Source organism: Haliotis rufescens, unplaced genomic scaffold (assembly GCF_023055435.1).
Source record: "Haliotis rufescens isolate VD_foot unplaced genomic scaffold, xgHalRufe1.0.p SCAF_4, whole genome shotgun sequence".
NCBI classification, from domain to species: Eukaryota; Metazoa; Mollusca; class Gastropoda; order Lepetellida; family Haliotidae; genus Haliotis; species Haliotis rufescens.
Window position 1 is genome coordinate 37359976 of NW_025964112.1, and position 18840 is coordinate 37378815.

The window sequence follows — 18840 nt, forward strand, 5'->3', positions numbered from 1 at the left end:
GTAGTAATTTACACATGGTAATGTGGAAGTTTCTTTTTCTTAAATTATTAGGATAAAGAAAAAAAATCAGTCATAATTATCTCAAACTTTACTTTTTATTTGTTATGGTTATCACATTCAAAGGAAACTTCAGTTCCAAGGTTTAATTCAACTCTAAAATCCGTCTAAAATGACACACTGAAAACTATCGATATTTATCACAATAGTTGCTTGCAATATCAATAGTTATCGCAATAGTTGCTTGCAATATCAATAGTTATCGCAATAGTGATTTCCAGACCAATAGTCACCCCTAGAGTGTGGTTCCTCAAATGGTCCATCTTGGCCAGTCATTATTCAAAGCTGATCTTTCTTCTGACGACCGATCATAATACATTACATTTCATGATACCCTACTTTTCAGGAGAGGATGTGAACTGGATCTCTCTGAACATACCACATCTATAAAGCTCTGTTCCATAGTGTCATTGAAGTCTGTGAGATTCATGTTGGTAATTTTGAAATCCACTGTAAAAGTGTAGACGGCCCCTTCTGCAAATAAATTATCAGGTAATGGTGATTAATATTTACATATCCAAATGGTTGTAGGTTTGTTTGTTTGTTTGTTTGTTGTGTAACGACGTACGCAGCAATATTCCAGCTATAGGACGGCGATCTGTAAATAATCGAGTCAAGACCAGACAATCCAGCGATTGACATCAACCATCAAACGTTTTGAAAGATTTGCTAAGGTCTTGAACGTTTGTTTGTTGCTTAACGCAGCACTCAGCGATATTCCAGCTATATAACGGCAGTCTGTAAATAATCGAGTATGGACCAGACAATCCAGTGACTGACATCGTGAGCATTTGGGATACGATGACATGCATCAACCAAATCAGCGAGCCTGACCACCCGTCATATCTACTCTTACGAATCTCCATATGTTGGAATCTGTGCCATATGTCTCAATACCAGACATTTCGATCCAGTTAATCATATCTGCTACCTAGTTATTATTCAGTATACCTTCTTTAATAAAATATTCCTGTCAATTAGAGGTTATTATTTGTTATTTTATGTCATGTCCATATTTACCCGAGACATTAGAGTGAGGGTTGAAATGACAGTGTCGTTGAAATTTTTCTAGTCTCGTTAATCCGACATCGTTGGTTGCACATGATTGTGTCGGATTAACGAGTATGTCGGATTAACGAAATTAAACGTCTTCACGATAGATAATAACCGTGTGTACCTTGTTATAAAATCATTAAAACAAAGTTTTTATATTGTTATGTTGTTTATTCATTGATTCCTTAATTTATAATTGATGACATTGCAAAAATAATAATAATTTTCCTATTTATACATTACAACAGAGACATTACCCACTGAATTTATTACATCAACGACACAAGTCTCCTCGTGTAAATGCAAGTGCTACTGTCTTAACAACTTGCTTCATCTACTGAAAAATAGTCTGTCAGTGTTTTCTGTAGTATTGGACAAGCTCCTCACACTGATGGCCCGTTCGCGGAGCTCTCTATGCCACCACTGCCACAAGTCACGGCTCTCCACTGTGCTTGGCGGTTCTCAACCATGCATGGTGTTGAACTCGCAACCGCGACCGTCGTGTTTACAAACAAGTGATGACTGTTGTGGTTGGTTGGTTGGTTGTTTTACGCCGCACTCAGCAATATTCCAGCTATATGACGGCGGTCTGTAAATAATCGAGTCTGGACCAGACAATCCAGTGATTAATATCATGAGCATCGATTCACGCAATTGGGATCGATGACATGCATGAACCAAGTCAGCGAGCCTGACCACCCGATCCCGTTAGTCGCCTTTTACGACAAGCATAGTCACCTTTTACGGCAAGTATAGGTTGCTGAAGACATATTCTACCCCGGAATCTTCACGGGTAGATGACTGGTGTGACGCCCAATACTTTTCTCCTAGCTTGCTTATTTTGTTTGTTTACTTGAGCGTCTCCCGGAGAGCGGAAAGACCACGGTTCGAGCCCTGGCCGCGTCATACCAAAAGACGTTAAAAGATTGTACTTGTTGTAACCCTGCCTGGCGCTAGGCATTAAGAGGGAAAAAAAGCTAGTCGGCTCGGAGTCAGTATACTGTTGGGTATTCATGGTAAACTGCGGCATGGTATGTCATAGGGCCAGCACAATAAAACCGACATTAGTCTGGACTAGCAAAATCAGCCACACACACGTTGCTATATAAGTGCAATAATCTTAAACGCGACGTTAAACCCCATTTCGAAGCACCGTATCTTTATTAAAGAGCAACTCAGATGTTGTAATTTCTACGTTAAATATAAGTGACGTAACCTTGACAATGGTGGCCGCAGCGTGACGAGTCGATTTCACAGTTACCAAAATACGTTGATGCTGCACGTTTGGATAACGGTTCGCTCAGTCGAATAAGGCGCTACAGTTACCGTAAGTTTCGCCCCTTAACTATACCAGGATACGCTGCAGTTCAAAGTAAGTGTCGTCCCTTCACTATAACCAGTATGAATTCCTGGTGATGATGATGATGATGATGATGAATACAATTTTATTATTATTATTATTATTATTATTATTATTATTATTTACAGATTAAAATAATAAATGCATGCAAAGAGGGTTTGGGTGATCCTGGCACAGTCAGGCTGGTTAGGCTCATCATCAGCTCAGGGCCCTGTCCCCTCTACACGCAGCCCAGACAGCGAATGGGACTTCTCCCAGGAAGCGCTGCCTAGTCAAGCCCACTGAGAACTTTTCGGAGAATGTGAAGACTCCCCAGCACTGCAGCCTTATGCATTACCCAGATTGTCAGAAGGGCTGTATTCCTGGTAGCAAACCGGGTACTCTCCCAATGGCAGTCAGGAGTTTGGGAGGTACCAAACCTAAGGCACCGAGAACAATGGGGAGTCGGACAACTTGGTACTTGGAATGCAAGCGCGACATTTCGATTTGCCATGTTTTTCCTCAATCTTGTCAATCACATAAGTGTGAAAAGGGACAGAAAATTCAATGATATAAATGATTTTATTGGATTTATCAAAAAAGGACAAGATCAGGTTTGTCGGCCTGGATACGTCTGAGGCTGTGTACGGGCCTATTCCAAAGAATTTTGTATTTATCATTTTCCATGACGCCCTCTACATATTCTGGGTCGTACCATGGATGGACCTCTGTGCCAAAACCACAAGCATGGCGAAGACGGTAATAAAATGATCGAGTCACTCCATCATGTCGCTTAAGATACTGTGTTTGTGCAAAAGCTAGGTATCCAATGACAATGTGTTGGACAGTCTCACTAAATTCATTACATAATCTACATTTCATTTTTACATTTTGATGCAAAATCACTCATTGACGGTTTCGAGTGGGAAGTGACTGATCCTGAGCAGCAAACAAAAAGCCTGCTGTTTCACTTTTCAGGCCAGCCGACCTCATCCAAGCGAAGGACTCTGCAGGGTTGCTGAACTTCTCAACACACTGCACATAAACTCGATGCAGTGGTCGTTCAGATAACTAACTTACGTGAATAACTTAAAGGTAAATGATGTACTCACCTGTGATTGGAGGCTGCGTTGGATAACCTGTTGAATGACATGCGTTTTAGTGAAATACCAAATTATCCATTGAAAACTTTCTTTCTTAGTCTACATCTAGCTGAACTGAAAGCATGTTATTAAGTCTTGCGACTGTGCAAGGAAAGCTGAAACATTCAAGTGCAATTATGGTGACAGACCATGAAAACCAAGCATGTCTTTGCGTTTCGATTCTAATTTTGTTATGTATGTTCAATTGTGTCATTAAAACATAGGTGCTACTCAAGCTGGCTTTATCCTCAACTCACTCACTTGTAAAGTTTAACGATAGCCGATGTACTTACTTGGAGCTTGTGTCGTTAACTCATCTGTTGCAAAATAAAACGGTTTGTTGAAATGTCAAGTTATGTAATGAAAAAATGTTTTCTTTTCTACACATACATCCCATGTTCTATGAGACGAGCATATGTCTAAGAACATAGAACCTAATAACTATTATTTTGAAATATTTTTTACGACAAAGTGACTTTGGACAGAGACTTCAAGAACCATAATATATTCTAGTTGTTTCCGCAGAAAAAAACACAACAGCTAAAAGTAGAAATATAGTAACGGGGAGTACGTGTAGACGAGTTCACGTTTCTAAAAACTTGCAGCTTATTCAGACGTTTCAATTTTTTTTTGCGCTGTTTCTGTTCAAGTGTGTCTTTAAAACACATATATTAATCACACATAGAAAAAGTCGATAAAAGTTTAAGACTCCGAGGCTTACCTTGAAGTTTTAAGATTTAATCGACTTGTGTTGATATATTTCATATGTATATTACGAGGGTGAGATTCTATTTATCATCTAAAATCATTCTGCCATTTGTTCAGTTTGCAAAAGGAAGTAATAACTAGGATCTTGAGTGTAAGAAATACAGCTTGCCAGCATCCGTAACAGCGGGGTAAGTGATGTCATTTGACTATGACGTCATGTGTTACTATGATGTCACAATGGTTTGCAAGGCATTGCGATGTATTTCATTGTAGCGATATATCCTAGGAGATCTCGCCGAAGCGATATCTCCTGTGGAAGCCAGATTTTGATGATAAATAAAATCTCACCCTCGTGTCTTTTGATCTCAAATATATCAACACGAGGTGATACAAGTGAAACCTCCGAGGCTTTTATCAACTCTTCTCAACGAGTGTTGATATATTTGATATCAAAAGACACGAGGGTGAGATTTTATTTATCATCCAACATCATTCTTCCAACTTTTTCGACCGCCTCCTTGGTCTAGTGATAGAGCGTCCGCCCGGAGAGCGGAAGGTCCGGGGTTCCATTCCCGACCGCGTCATACCAAAAGACGTTAAGAGATGGTACTTGTTGTTACCCTGTCTGGCGCTCGGCATTAAGGGGCTAAAGCAAGGACTGGTCGGCTCGGAGTCAGTATACTGTGTCTGAGTGGGGTATTCATGTTAAAGTGCGGCATGGTATCTCAGTGAGCTAGCACTATAAACCGGCATCAGTCCGGACTAGTACAAGCAGCCACACAAACACACACACGTACATGCACGTCGCTATATAAGTGCAATAATCTTGGACGCGACGTTAAACCCCATTTCACCTCACCTCCATCTTTTTCAGTTTGTAGACAGTAATAAGCAGTGTCTGAAGCGTAAAAAGTACTGCTAACAGCTTCAGTAGCAGAGCCACTAGCGATGTCATTTGATTGTGACGTCATGGTAACCAATGACATCAGTTTTGGATGATAAGATAACTTACATCTTAAGTTTATTTATCTCTCTTTCTTCCCGTATATTCACTGTCCGTTACATGAGCCGAAGTATGTTTAATACGAGTGTTACACTTACCCCCTGAACCCAGTTCCAAATCGTCAGCTTCTCTCCTCTCCCTGGGTACTGGAGGGTCAGTGACGAGATACAGGTCCTCAGCGGCCAGGTCAAGGTGTACATCAGCTGTTGTTGCAGCAACAGGATTTTTGCACATGTAATTATCTTATTTGGAAGGCGATTAAAGAAGGAATGGGCTCCACGCAATTGCGAGTTGGATCGATGTTTGAGATGAACGCCCGAATCCAAAAAAGATGTACACAATTTTATTTTTTTGTGGTGATGGAGGTGTGTGTGTAAATTCCGTGTTAGGCTTCGGAGGGAATTGTTAATCCATGTCGCATCTTTGTCAGTTGTATCTACGTGCTATATATCATCTTGTGTGTGTTCGTAAAATAAGACATCTTTTGCTACAAGATGCACATCAAGTGCCGCATTGACCACGTTATCTCCAGACGTTCTCTCTTCCCATAACATCAGGGTGCATATATACTGACCACAGTTTGCTTGTACAGTCCTTCTGACGAAGTGCACGACAAGAGAACGCCCATCTTCCGAGGCAAGCGAGTTAAATGACTGTAAGAGTCCAGTTTCCACCCTTGCCGAACTAGGCTGAAGTCCGGAGTTACATTTTGGCTGGACTAACGAGTTCATGCATAGTCCAATCAAAATCGCGAAACGAACGAGACAGCCCGTTCGTACAAAACATGGAATTCAACGTACAGATTTCGAGCGACTGCAGAATTTGCTGAGCTTGTGTAACGTCAACTGGACGTCGACATATATTTTCCAAATCTTTTCATGTTTTTAATCAAGGTGCTCAAATAATTTGATGCACTTCGCGCGGTAGGACCCGTTTTACTACAATAGAGGTCTTGATTATCGATCAGATCGTCTTGACTGGGCGCCGACATTTTGTTTGAAGCAAATACAAGTGATATGAGAGATGGAATCTGATTGGTCAGTAGGAGGGACATAGAAGGGATATAACTCTTAATAGCCACTGCTGGCGCTACGATCGAGCTACGAAATTCAAGGCTAGTTTGGCAAGGGTGGAAAGTGGACTTTTATAGAATGTGGACTCCCTTGCCTCTTGAAGATGGAGAACACCACACTCACGCACACACATGCGAATGGGTTTCAGAAACAAAATACTTATGTGTGACTGGTGCGTACGTTCGTGTGCGTGTGCGTGTGCGAGTGCGCGAACGTGTGCATGTACGTAGAGATTGACACTACATCAGTATACGGTACTAGTCAGTGCTCAACATAACAATGAAAAATCATCTATGCGCCACATCGACTGGCCCACAAACAACATGTTCACCCTGCTGCTTCTATCGACTCCACGGATTACGTTTGTTTATTTGTTATTTAACGCCGCACAGCAACATTCCATCTACATGACGGCGGTCTGTAAATAATCCAGTCTGAAACAGACAACCCAGTGATTGATATCATGAACATCAATCTACGCAATTGGGATACGATGACATGCATCACCCGAGTCAGCGAGCCTGACCAACTGATCCCGTTCGTTGCCTCTTACGACAAGCATAGTCGCCTCCTGCCACACGCATGGGTTGCTGTAGACCTATTCTACCCCGGATCTTCACAGGATGTCTCCATTACGTAGTAACGTTGTTTAAAGACGTAGATAATATAAATTGCTTCATATGACATTCCAATGAAGTTACCGGGTTCATCTTCTTTGTCCCATGCCGCAGTCAGTCCGACAGAAAAGAAAACGGCTGCTTGTATGATCATTTGCATTCGACTGTATACCTTCTGAAAAAAATCAGTTAAAACATCTGTCTCCATTGTTCAATGAATGTTACCTCATTCATAATTATTTATAAATTCCTACTTACACCTTCCTGAATTTGATCCGATAGAGAAAACAAGAAATGCAATTCAAGTCGGTTGTTTTAAGCTAGTGTGTGAGTGTGTGAGTGTGTGAGTGTGTGAGTATGGTTTTATGACGCTTTTAGCAATATTCCAGCAATGTGTGAAAGTAAAGAAGGGCGTTTTTCCCTGGTTCATCCTAAGTCAAATTCGCCGGATGCCGCAGTGCAGTACCCTGGATGCTATGAAATGTCTACATGGTACACGGATGCCAATTTTTCAATGTTGATATTTACTTTTTGACTTCTAAAAATTGACAAACTAACCAAATATTTAGCACTAAGGTTATGAGTATGTATGGTCATACATTAATTTAAAAAACACGATTTTATTTTATGTGTACCAGCTGTGTACACTGATTTGACTCATGAGGTCTTAAATTAGATGCCAAGACCAATGAAGTGGTATGTCGAATGCCTAGAGAGGAGGATTGGCCCAATCATAACCGATTCAGGGGCATACTTTAAGAATGACGTTAATGTTAACTGAAGCGGAATAGCAACTGGCATTGTAAATTAACACCCCTCCACGGTAAAAAGTCTCTACAATAAACTATCATGATTTAATCGCCTGCTTCGCTACTCCTTGAAGTCCGATATGTCCAGAACCACGCCTATCTTTGACAATAGGTCTTCAGCAACCCATGCTTATCGTAAAAGGTGACTATGCTTGTCGTAGGAAGCGACTAACGGGCGAATTTGGGCGAATGTTTTCAGCATGGTTGCGTTTGAGAGATTCATTATGATTTTACAATATTTTTCATTGAGACGGGTTTTTCCCAGCAGTTTATGTTGGTTTCTCCTGTTTGTTTTAATAGTTTTTCTCATCAAATGGTTATCAAATTACTTAAACATGAACAACGATATCGTTATGAGTAGTATACTGTAACACACTATGATCTATATTATTTTCTGTGCATTTAAGGATGAAAAACATATCTGGAGACTGTGGGCAGTTAATTGTGTACCATTCTGTCATGAATTGCCATAGCCAGGGTCGACTAACACACATCCTTAAATCATACACCCGCTGGCGACACAGGTATTCCGACAAAGTTTGAAAATTAATCATTTTCATAGGTGTCAAAACAAAACATATTTTAGAATCCAGCTAAGGAACATCATTATACAACATGCCCTGATTAACTGATCGAGTTCACAAGAAACTATATCAGTGTATTGAATTCATCATCGATCAAAAACCGTTTCCATCTTTTTAGTAGGATTTACATTTATCCTAAACTCGTATAACACATGAAGTCAGTGTACCTACCTGTTTAAAATGATACACACTTTTCAGTCATACTGTTAACTGAATACACAATGGAATTCCATTCTCAGGATGAAACATTATCCGTGAATAGGGACCAACCTAGGTCTCTCTACCTAGTGACTCTTTAATTATGACTATATATTTGATATCCAAGCATAGCCTAATCATGAAATTTCTCACATTTGTTCAAATCCTTTTAAAAACCTAGAGCAAGGCTTTGATAAATCCGTTGTTTCTTGTTACTTCCTGTTCAAACTTAAATCGGATGTCATGTTGCATTATTTTCTTTTGTATGATGGAAGTATATTGTTATAAACTGTTATAACGAAAGATTTAAATAACAAAATAGCAGTAGTACCGTTTGAGATTCGGTAACAGAACAGTTCAATTACAAGACAAGCTGCAACTTTGTCATATTCATGAAAAAAACCGTCATTTATTTTCAGGTTTGCGGTTATTATTAAGGATTTGAGGCCCGGAAATTACAGCTTTCAAACAGACAGCATTCAAATGTTATTTTTTCCGAGTAGAAGTTCGTTTTTGTTTTCAACCAATCAGGACATAGCACACTTCCATTCACGTAACAGATAGATGTGATTACAGGAAATATTTGTAAACTAGCTCTTGGTCTCTGACAATATATAATTTAGACAGAAACAAACAACTCAATTTAAATTGAAAGAGGCCCGCTGAGATGGGAGTTTCAGAACCTGTGGAAAATCTAGACTTACTTTATTAGGGCTCTATCATTACAGTAAGGGATGGGCGTAAGGGAAAATAATGTGGTTCAAGGACTGTGAGACAGACTATGAATATTTGGTGTGCACAAAACAACGATGTCAGCTCAATTTGTAGGTTTGGGGGATGCTGGGTAACACGGATGACCACTGTCAGGGAATGTCTGCTAATGTTACAGGCAAACTCTGTCCCAAGAGTAACGTGCACCCATTTACAAAACGTGGTCGTAGTCATACATTACATGTCAACTCATCTGTAACATATTGCACTAAAAAGGGTACTTCAGGTTCTCCAAGACATATACAATTGTCAAATTTGAATTTAACACGTCCCATTTTAATTCTGGAAACCCAAAAGTCCAGAAACTCTACGGTCTTTGCCGACTCTCGGTCAAAGGTATTTACAAAATTAAACATGCCGTTTTCATGGGAACATACCAAGGAAGAAAAATGAAAAAAAATTGTTCAAAAACTCAATATTTACACTATCTCGCCCATGGGCCTGCCCATGGGCGAAGACTGGCCCATGGGTAGGCCCATGGGCAGGCCCATGGGCGAGAATACGTTCCTTTACTTAAAACACATGTTTTTGTTTCGCAAATACATTAAATGTATTTATTCAAGTATCATGACACAAAATTTAACTCATTTTAACTTAATTCAACTATTTGTTTCGATATTGAAATATTTCGCCCATGGGCGAGAAAAGGGTTTGGCCCATGGGCGAGAATATGTTCCTTTACTTAAAACTCATGTTTTTGTTTCGCAAATACATTAAATGTAGTCATTCAAGTATCATGACACAAAATTTAACTCATTTTAACTTACTATAACTATTTTATAGCGATATTGAAATATTTCGCCCATGGGCGAGAAAAAGGTTTTGCCTATGGGCGAGAATATGTTCCTTTACTTAAAACTCATGTTTTTGTTTCGCAAATACATTAAATGTATTCATTCAAGTATCATGACACAAAATTTAACTCATTTTAACTTAATTCAACTATTAGAATATTTCGCCTATGTTTTCGTCAGTCCCTTTGAATAATTAACTAATTGTGTACAGAGTATATTGTATCATGTGAAATATACTTTATATTATATCATTACATTACTATTTAAAAGGGCCTTTGGTTGGATGTTTCCTTTACAGAAGTTTTACAAATTTCACCTTTTTTACATATTGCAACGATACGCCAATTCCTTGGCGACATTTTCCAACACATTAAAGTTTAGTTAGTTTCTTTTTCATTTCCCATTTTATGTCTCGTTGAAACATCACACTGGGAAAGTAAGTGACACTAAGTATGCAATATACAGGTACACGTGCGCGTATTTTAATGGCAACAAAAAACGATTCCTCTTTCATTGCATAACGTCTGGCTGGATATCTTACATTCTAACGAAATCTCGAAATAATTATTTCATTATATGCGGTGTCGAACTGACCAATGGGAATTATGTTTACAGGCGATTGAGGAAAACTTGAGTGAATATTATAACACTAAAGCAACTTTTAAATGCATTGTCACTTTTGGTATGAAAATGGTAACAGTTCAGAAAAAACAACAGCCTTCTTATGATAATTCTCATATTCTCATTAGGACGTTGTATCTAATTATAGTGTCGGCCTTATTTACAGGTGATTCTACAATACCTGCTCTCGGTCAATTACGATCTACCACACCACGCGTGAATAAACAGTTATGCAGGTGTTGCTGTGGGCAAATACCTAGCCTGAAAATGTATATTTATTTTGTGGATACATGTCTTACAAATTTTCGTTGATATGTGGATATTTTAAGCACAAAGACAAAAAAATGTTTATGAAAGATGAATTAGTGCCTTGAAATATTCATCGAGATGTGTATCATCGTTTAATGGGGTCATTCAATAAAAGTATATTTGAAGGAGATATCAAAGGAGCCGCCCAATATACACAGTGTCGTCCGGTGAACTACCATTCCACCCTGTCAAAAATAGTTATGTAATCGGTACACAAATATATTTGATGCGGTGTCAGTGTGGAAGGAGTTTGAATTACGTCTCAGGTTATTATTGTTTGGAGTTCACATTTTGGGGCATTTCAGATACTTATTGAACAGCGTTCACCTGCACATGTCCACTTTAGTGAGACAGACTGTAACCAAAAATGCAATGAGCCGTAGCTCCTAATCATCCCATCAAGTCAGCTCTGTTTTTAAGCGCATAATTATGTTTTTACATATTGAAATAAAAGGAATTAAAAAAATCATATTTAACAAACCTACACAGACAGACAGACAGACAATAGTTTATTAACGTCTCACTCCTGTACATACATAAAACAGCTCTATACAACCTGACATAGATAAAATGTACAGAACCATTCAATAGAATTATGAGAGACGAATTATCACAGAATTTATACATAAATGATATAAAGATGATATAGTAAAAAGTTATCGATATAAAAGATGTTTTCTACGATTAAGAATTAAAAAGCAGACTTTGGCAAGTATAAAACACACACTGGAGTCACTGAAAATAAAACAAAGTTTGTCGATATCAGGTAGCAATACATTCATTAAAAAGAGTTGCCCTGATATCATCATATAATACGCAGTGAAACAAAACATGGCGACTACCGGGATCGGGTGATCAGGCTCGCTGACTTGGTTGATGCATGTCATCGTATCCCAATTGCGTGGATCGATGCACATGATTTCAATCACTGGATTGTCTGGTCCAGACTCGATTATTTACAGACCGCCGTCATACAGCTGAAATATTGCTAAGTGCGGCGTTTTACAACTAACAAACAAACAGAATTTTGAGGAATTCACAACAATCACTATGACGAGGTATGCATATCTTGCAATCAACCTGAACCCAGTTACTGGAATGTCAAACCCGCTTGGTTAAAACACGAATTGCAGTTAGATCCGCTATATGCTGTAGATCTCTTGTAGTCAAGAGATGCAATAGCGAGGCAGAACTATGTCAATTTATGAGGGACAGACAGCTACTCGAACATATAAAAACATAGCAGCCAAAGATAAAAATGAAATCATAACATGTACGAAAATAGAAATCATATCAACACAAAAAGAGAAAGTGTATGAGTACTAAAACTTGCAATAGATACGTGAACCCTACGACAGTCTACAACACACTGACATCGCATCAAATTATTTGTGTACCGATTACATAACTCTTACTGACAGGGTGGGGTGGTAGTTCACGCGAGAACGGACGACACTGTGTAAATTGAGCGGCTCCTTTGATATCGCCTCACAACATACTTTTAATGAATGACCAATTAAACGATGATACACATCAGGATCGCGGAGAAAATACAAGATTCGTTCTCGTTGGATATATATATCAAGGCACCAATTCATCTTTCATAAACTTTTTGTGTCTTTGTGCTTAATATATCCACATATCAACGAAAATATGTAATACATGTATCCACAAAAAATATACATGTACAGGCTAGATATTTGCCCACAGCAACACCTGCATAACTGTTTATTCACGTGTGGTGTGGCAGATTGTAATTGACCGAGAGCAAGTATTGTAGAATCACCTGTAAATAAGGCCGACACTATAATTAGACACAACGTACTAATGAGAATATGAGAATTATCATAAGAAGGCTGTTGCGTTTTTCTTAACTATTACCATTTTCATACCAAAAGTGACAATGCAGTTAAAAGTTGCTTTAGTGTCACAATATTCACTCACGTTTTCCTCAATCGCATTGAAACATAATTCCCACTGGTCAGTTCGACACCGCATATAATTAAATAATTATTTCGAGATTTCGTTAGAATGTAAGATATTCAGCCAGACGTTATGCAATAAAAGACGAATAGTTTTTTCCATAAAAATACGCGCACGCGTAACTGTATATTGCATACCTTGTGCCACGTAATTGCCCAGTGTAATGTATAAACGGGACATGAAATGGGAAATGAAATAGAAACTAACTAAACTTTAATGTTGTGGAAAATAACTCCAATGAATTGGAGTACACGCACATGAATTCGTATCATAAACTGTCAAAACGTTTTGAGAGGTTAGGCCGGATTCATTAAAGATCGCTACAATATGTAAAACAGGTGAAATTTGTAAAACTTCTATAAAGGAAACATCCAACCAAATGCCCTTTTTAAATAGTAATGTAATGATATAATATAAAGTATATTTCACATGATACAGTATACTTTGCAAACAGTTAGTTGATGCTTTAAAGGGACTGACGAAAACATGGGCGACATATTTTAATAACGCCGTAAAATAGTTGAATTAAGTTAAAATTTGTTAAATTATGTGACATGAAACTTCTAAGAACTATGTTTATGCGACACTAAAACACAAGTTTTGAGCAAAGGGAAATATTTTCGCCCATGCGCCTGCCCATGGGCCAAACCTTTTCTCGCCCATGGGTGAAATATTTCAATAACCCTTTGACATAGTTGAATTAAGTAAAATTGAGTTACATTATGTGCCATGAAAATGGTAAGAACACCTGCATGTATTTGCGAAACAAAAACATAAGTTTTGAGTAAAGGAAAATATTCTCGCCCATAGGCAAAACCTTTTTCTCGCCGATGGGCGAAATATTTCAATATCGCTATAAAATAGTTGAATTAAGTTAAAATGAGTTAAATTTTGTGTCATGATACTTGAATTACTACATTTAATGTATTTGCGAAACAAAAACATGAGTTTTAAGTAAAGGAAAATATTCTCGCCCATGGGCAAAACCTTTTTCTCGCCCATAGGCGAAATATTTCAATATCGCTATAAAATAGTTATATTAAGTTAAAATGAGTTAAATTTTGTGTCATGATACTTCAATGACTACATTTAATGTATTTGCGAAACAAAACATGAGTTTTAAGTAAAGGAACATATTCTCACCCATAGGCCAAACCTTTTTCTCGCCCATGGGCGAAATATTTCAACATCGCTATAAAATAGTTGAATTAAGTTAAAATGAGTTAAATTTTGTGTCACGATACTTGAATGACTACATTTAATGTATTTGCGAAACAAAAACATGAGTTTTGAGTAAAGGAACATATTCTCGCCCATTGGACAAACCCTTTTCTCGCCCATGGGCGAAATATTTCAATATCGCTATAAAATAGTTGAATTAAGTTAAAATGAGTTAAATTTTGTGTCATGATACTTGAATAAATACATTTAATGTATTTGCGAAACAAAAACATGAGTTTTTAGTAAAGGAACATATTCTCGCCCATGGGCTAGATAGTGTAAATATTGAGTTTTTGAACAATTCTTTTTCATTTTTTCTTCCTTGGTATGTTCCTATGAAAACAGCATGTTTAATTTTGTAAATACCTTTGACCGAGAGTCGGCAAAGACCGGAGAGTTTCTGGACTTTGGGGTTTTCAGAATTAAAATTGGACGTGTTATTTGATTTTGTTTGTTGTTTAACGCCGTACTCAGCAATATTCCAGCTATATGACGGCGGTCTGTAAATTATCGAATGTGGACCAGACAATCAGAGCATCAATCAACGCAATTAGGATACGATGACATGCATCAATCAAGTCAGCGAGCCTGACCACCCGATCCCGTTAGTCGCCTCTTACGACAAGTAGAGTCGCCTTTTACGGCAAGCATAGGTTGCTGAAGACCTATTCTACCCCGGATCTTCACGGGTCTGCATCGGACATCATTTTGGTCAATGATGCGTCAAATTTTGAAATGTCATCCACATGTCTTCTATAAAACGTTTTGAAAGCATTAATGAGACATTGGATGTTGTAATCTTGATCAAACAACTTTTGAGCAAGAATCGTATCACGCTCTTTGAAATCTTGGCAGAAAGAGCATGCTCGCTTGTACCTCAAAAGTTGTGAAATGTACACACCAAAGGCTGGAACTCCTGAAATATTGCTTGACAGGAAGGGAAAAGTTCACAATTGGTAAATGTGGATAATTGTTTGTCACTCTGAATCTTTATGAATAGATCGAAATATGAAACAGATGAAGCGGTCTCACTGGTCTCCTTTATTTCTAGTTCAGGGCCCTGTTCCACAAAGCGATCGTAGCACTAAGACAATAGTAACACCCATACTTTAACATAGACTTACGACAATCGTAGCGCTACGATCACTTCGTGGAACGCGACCCAGATGGGTAAATCAGTGGACGGTAAGTGGCTATTTGGTGGTTATTGAACGATATCAGATCATCGATATACCTGAGTCTAAAGTCAACGATATTGGCCAAATTACTTTGTTTTGACTGCTTATCTGAGCAGAACTTTCTGCTCATGTGTATACAGAAACAGATGAACAAGAACGGGAGGACGATTCATGCCCATGGGGGTGCATGTTTCTATACCTAAATGTCCTACCCCCAAATTTTACGTTTTGTTTGTTTGTTTGTTGTTTAAGGCCGCACTCGGCAATATTTCAGCTATATGACGGCGGTCTGTAAATAATCGAGTCTTGACCAGACAATCCAGTGATTGATATCAGGAGCATTAATCCACGCAAATGGGATCGATGACATCCATCAACCAAGTCAGCGGGCCTGACCACCCGATCCCGTTAGTCGCCTCCTACGACAAGTATAGTCACCTTTTACAGCAAATTTCTGAAGACCTATTCTACCCCGTCATATAGCTGGAATATTGCTGAGTGCGGGGTTAAAAAAAACAACCAACCAGCCAATCATATGGATTTCACCGCTGTTTTGCCCCTACACGCCCTATGGAATACTTTTGAAGCAATTAATCCAGACTGATTATTATCTGACTTTGACGTTGCATATTTAGTTATTTACATGTATTTACCTCCCATATCTTTTTTGAAACCTTCCTTCTTTACAACAACTTCAACCCGCTTTCAACACAAGGAAATAGACCCAGAAGCAAATACAATATTAATGTAAGGATAGCGACAAAGTTCAAATGATCTATTGTGGTTTAATAATATTTTGAAATGGAAATCAAATACATACCATATTGAGTTTTTGTGTTACAAATAGCCAATAGTCTGTTATCCCGACTACAACCAGTAACACTGCATACTGGAATCTGTGAATCTACCAGTGACTGCAATAGAAAAGTGACTGGGTGCAGTGTCATTGCTCTTGTTCTTTTATAGCAGACTGAAATAACCCCCAAGTACTGCTCGGTGATTGGTCACAATGTCATGCAGCAGTCCTATATCAGTTACCTGGATTGCATTTGATTTAAGAGACCTGGTGCAAGAGTTGTGAAAGGTTTATCTTGACTTTTGAAACCAAACCTTTCAAATAACACCAGCTTACACGGTTCCGCTATAAAGTCTATAAAGTTTTAGACAAGTTTAAGATTTAATAATATCAAACGATGTTCAGTATGTCTTAGAGAGCAACATTACCATTTATAGTATATCGATTTGTTAATTTTTTAACACGGACGCATGCTTGTTTCAAGGTTTAAGGACTCACTTAAAGGAGTGTAAGTGCTCCTCCATGTGGACTTAAAGGAAAGCGGATGCTCCTTGAGGCGAGCTCGACACCAGTTACTTCAACGCCATCAAGCTCTATTTCTAGTCCCTTCTGTGTTCGCTCATCGTTTCATATGAATATTTACAGTCATTCCAACCACACAAGGAAGAGACACGCATATTGTATCAAATATCCTGCTAAGCTCAGTGACAGCCAAATCCCCAACGTATATACACATATGATCAAATAGGCTGTAATGTCAACACAAATCGTGATTCAAATGTGGTTAGTCGCACTCAGCAATATTCCAGCTATATGACGGCGGTCTGTAAATAATCGAGTCTGGACCAGACAATCCTGTGATTGATATCATGAGCATCGATCAACGCAAATGGGATCGATGACATACATCAGCCTGACCACCCGATCCCGTTAGTCGCTTCTTACGACAAGCATAGTCGCCTTAATGGAAAGCATGGGTTGCTGAAGACCAATTCTACCCGGATCTTCACGGGGCGAGTATACTGTGTCTGAGTGGGGTAGTCATGTCAAACTGCGGTATTATATCTCAGTGAGCTAGTTCTATGAAACCGGTATACTCCGGACTTAGTGCAGACACGTTCCGATATGAAGGAAATAAACTTGAACACGACGTTGAACCATTTCAACTGACCTCATGAACTTTAGATAACAAAAAATACAATATTGCCAGCGATAAAACAATGTCATGCTTTCAATAAATACGACATAATTCCGAGTAGACTGTTGGAGCTCATTTATCTCCCAGTCTCAACAGAGGAGGATTGTGGTGTCAATTCCCTTACGGCCGCTCACGATCCCTTACGTGGCTCCTACTTCATTTGACTCGTGTAGATTCGGGTAAGAATAGGTGTTCAGCAACCCATCTTGCCGTAAAAGGCGACTCTGCTTGTCGTACAAGAGGTGACTAACGGGATCGGGTGGTATAGGATCTATACCGAAACGTCGCCATAACAGTCAATGAAGAAGTTATTATCCATAACTTATGTCTACATTGTCATCCGTCAACTTTAAGAAATGCCTAGTGTCAAACAATCCATGCCTATCCATGCTATGGTGGTTTGAAGCTGATATGCTACCCACCACCCGTACTTGCCTTAAGAGGCGACTATGCTTGCCGTAAGAGGCGACTATGCTTTCCGTTATAGGCGACTATGCTTGCCGTAAGATGCGACTATGCTTGCCTTAAGAGGAGACTATGCTTGTCGTAAGATGCGACTATGCTTCCCGTAAGAGGCGACTATGCTTGCCGTAAGAGGCTTCTATGCTTGCCGTAAGAGGCGACTATGCTTGCCGTAAGAGGCGACTATGCTTGCCTTAAGAGGAGACTATGTTTGCCGTAAAAGGCGACTATGCTTGCCGTAAGAGGCGACTATGCTTGCCGGAAGAGGCGACTATGCTTGCCTTAAGAGGAGACTATGCGTGTCGTAAGATGCGACTATGCTTGCCGTAAGAGGCGACTATGCTTGTCGTAAGAGGCGACTATGCTTGCCGTAAAAGGCGACTATGCTTGTCGTAAGAGGCGACTATGCTTGTCGTAAGAGGCGACTATGCTTGCCGTAAAAGGCAACTATGCTTGCCGTAAAAGGCGACTATGCTTGTCGTAAGAGGCGACTACCGGGATCGGGTGGATAGATGCTCATGATATCAGTCACGGGATTGTCTTGTCCAGACTCGATTATTTACAGACCGTCGTCATATAGCTGGAATATTGCTGAGTGCGGCGTTAAACAACAAACCAACAAACAAACCCAATGCTGCTCCACCACACCACCGAAACACACCTTATACCGAGGGCCTATGTGGTTGTTACACTCTGTGTTTATGGGGAAAGTGACAGTTAAATATCGCTGTACGAATACTTAACCTGTAGTCATTCAGCACCAAAAAAGCATATTTACAGCACGTTAACTCAGGTACTTCACGATCACAAGTGATACGCCCATAATATCGATGTAGCTGGTTTCATGGCTGCGACCTGGTGAACCATGCCTGCTCTTTACAACGAGGGCTTTCTTTAATTGCCGCAGTCTATTCATCAGATATA

At 39.1% G+C, this 18840-nt stretch overlaps 1 protein-coding gene across 1 annotated transcript; it reads right to left on the minus strand.

The window, feature by feature from the left end:
• Positions 1-326: 326 nt before the first annotated feature.
• Positions 327-16381, minus strand: LOC125372425. Its single transcript, XM_048382440.1, has 6 exons — positions 16281-16381; positions 7077-7167; positions 5401-5505; positions 3885-3908; positions 3562-3588; positions 327-531 (listed from the first exon to the last, which is right to left on the minus strand). Exons 1-6 carry the CDS (start codon positions 16281-16283, stop codon positions 383-385), a joined length of 399 nt encoding a protein of 132 aa, XP_048238397.1. The 5' UTR covers positions 16284-16381; the 3' UTR covers positions 327-382.
• Between the last annotated feature and the right edge of the window lie 2459 nt (positions 16382-18840).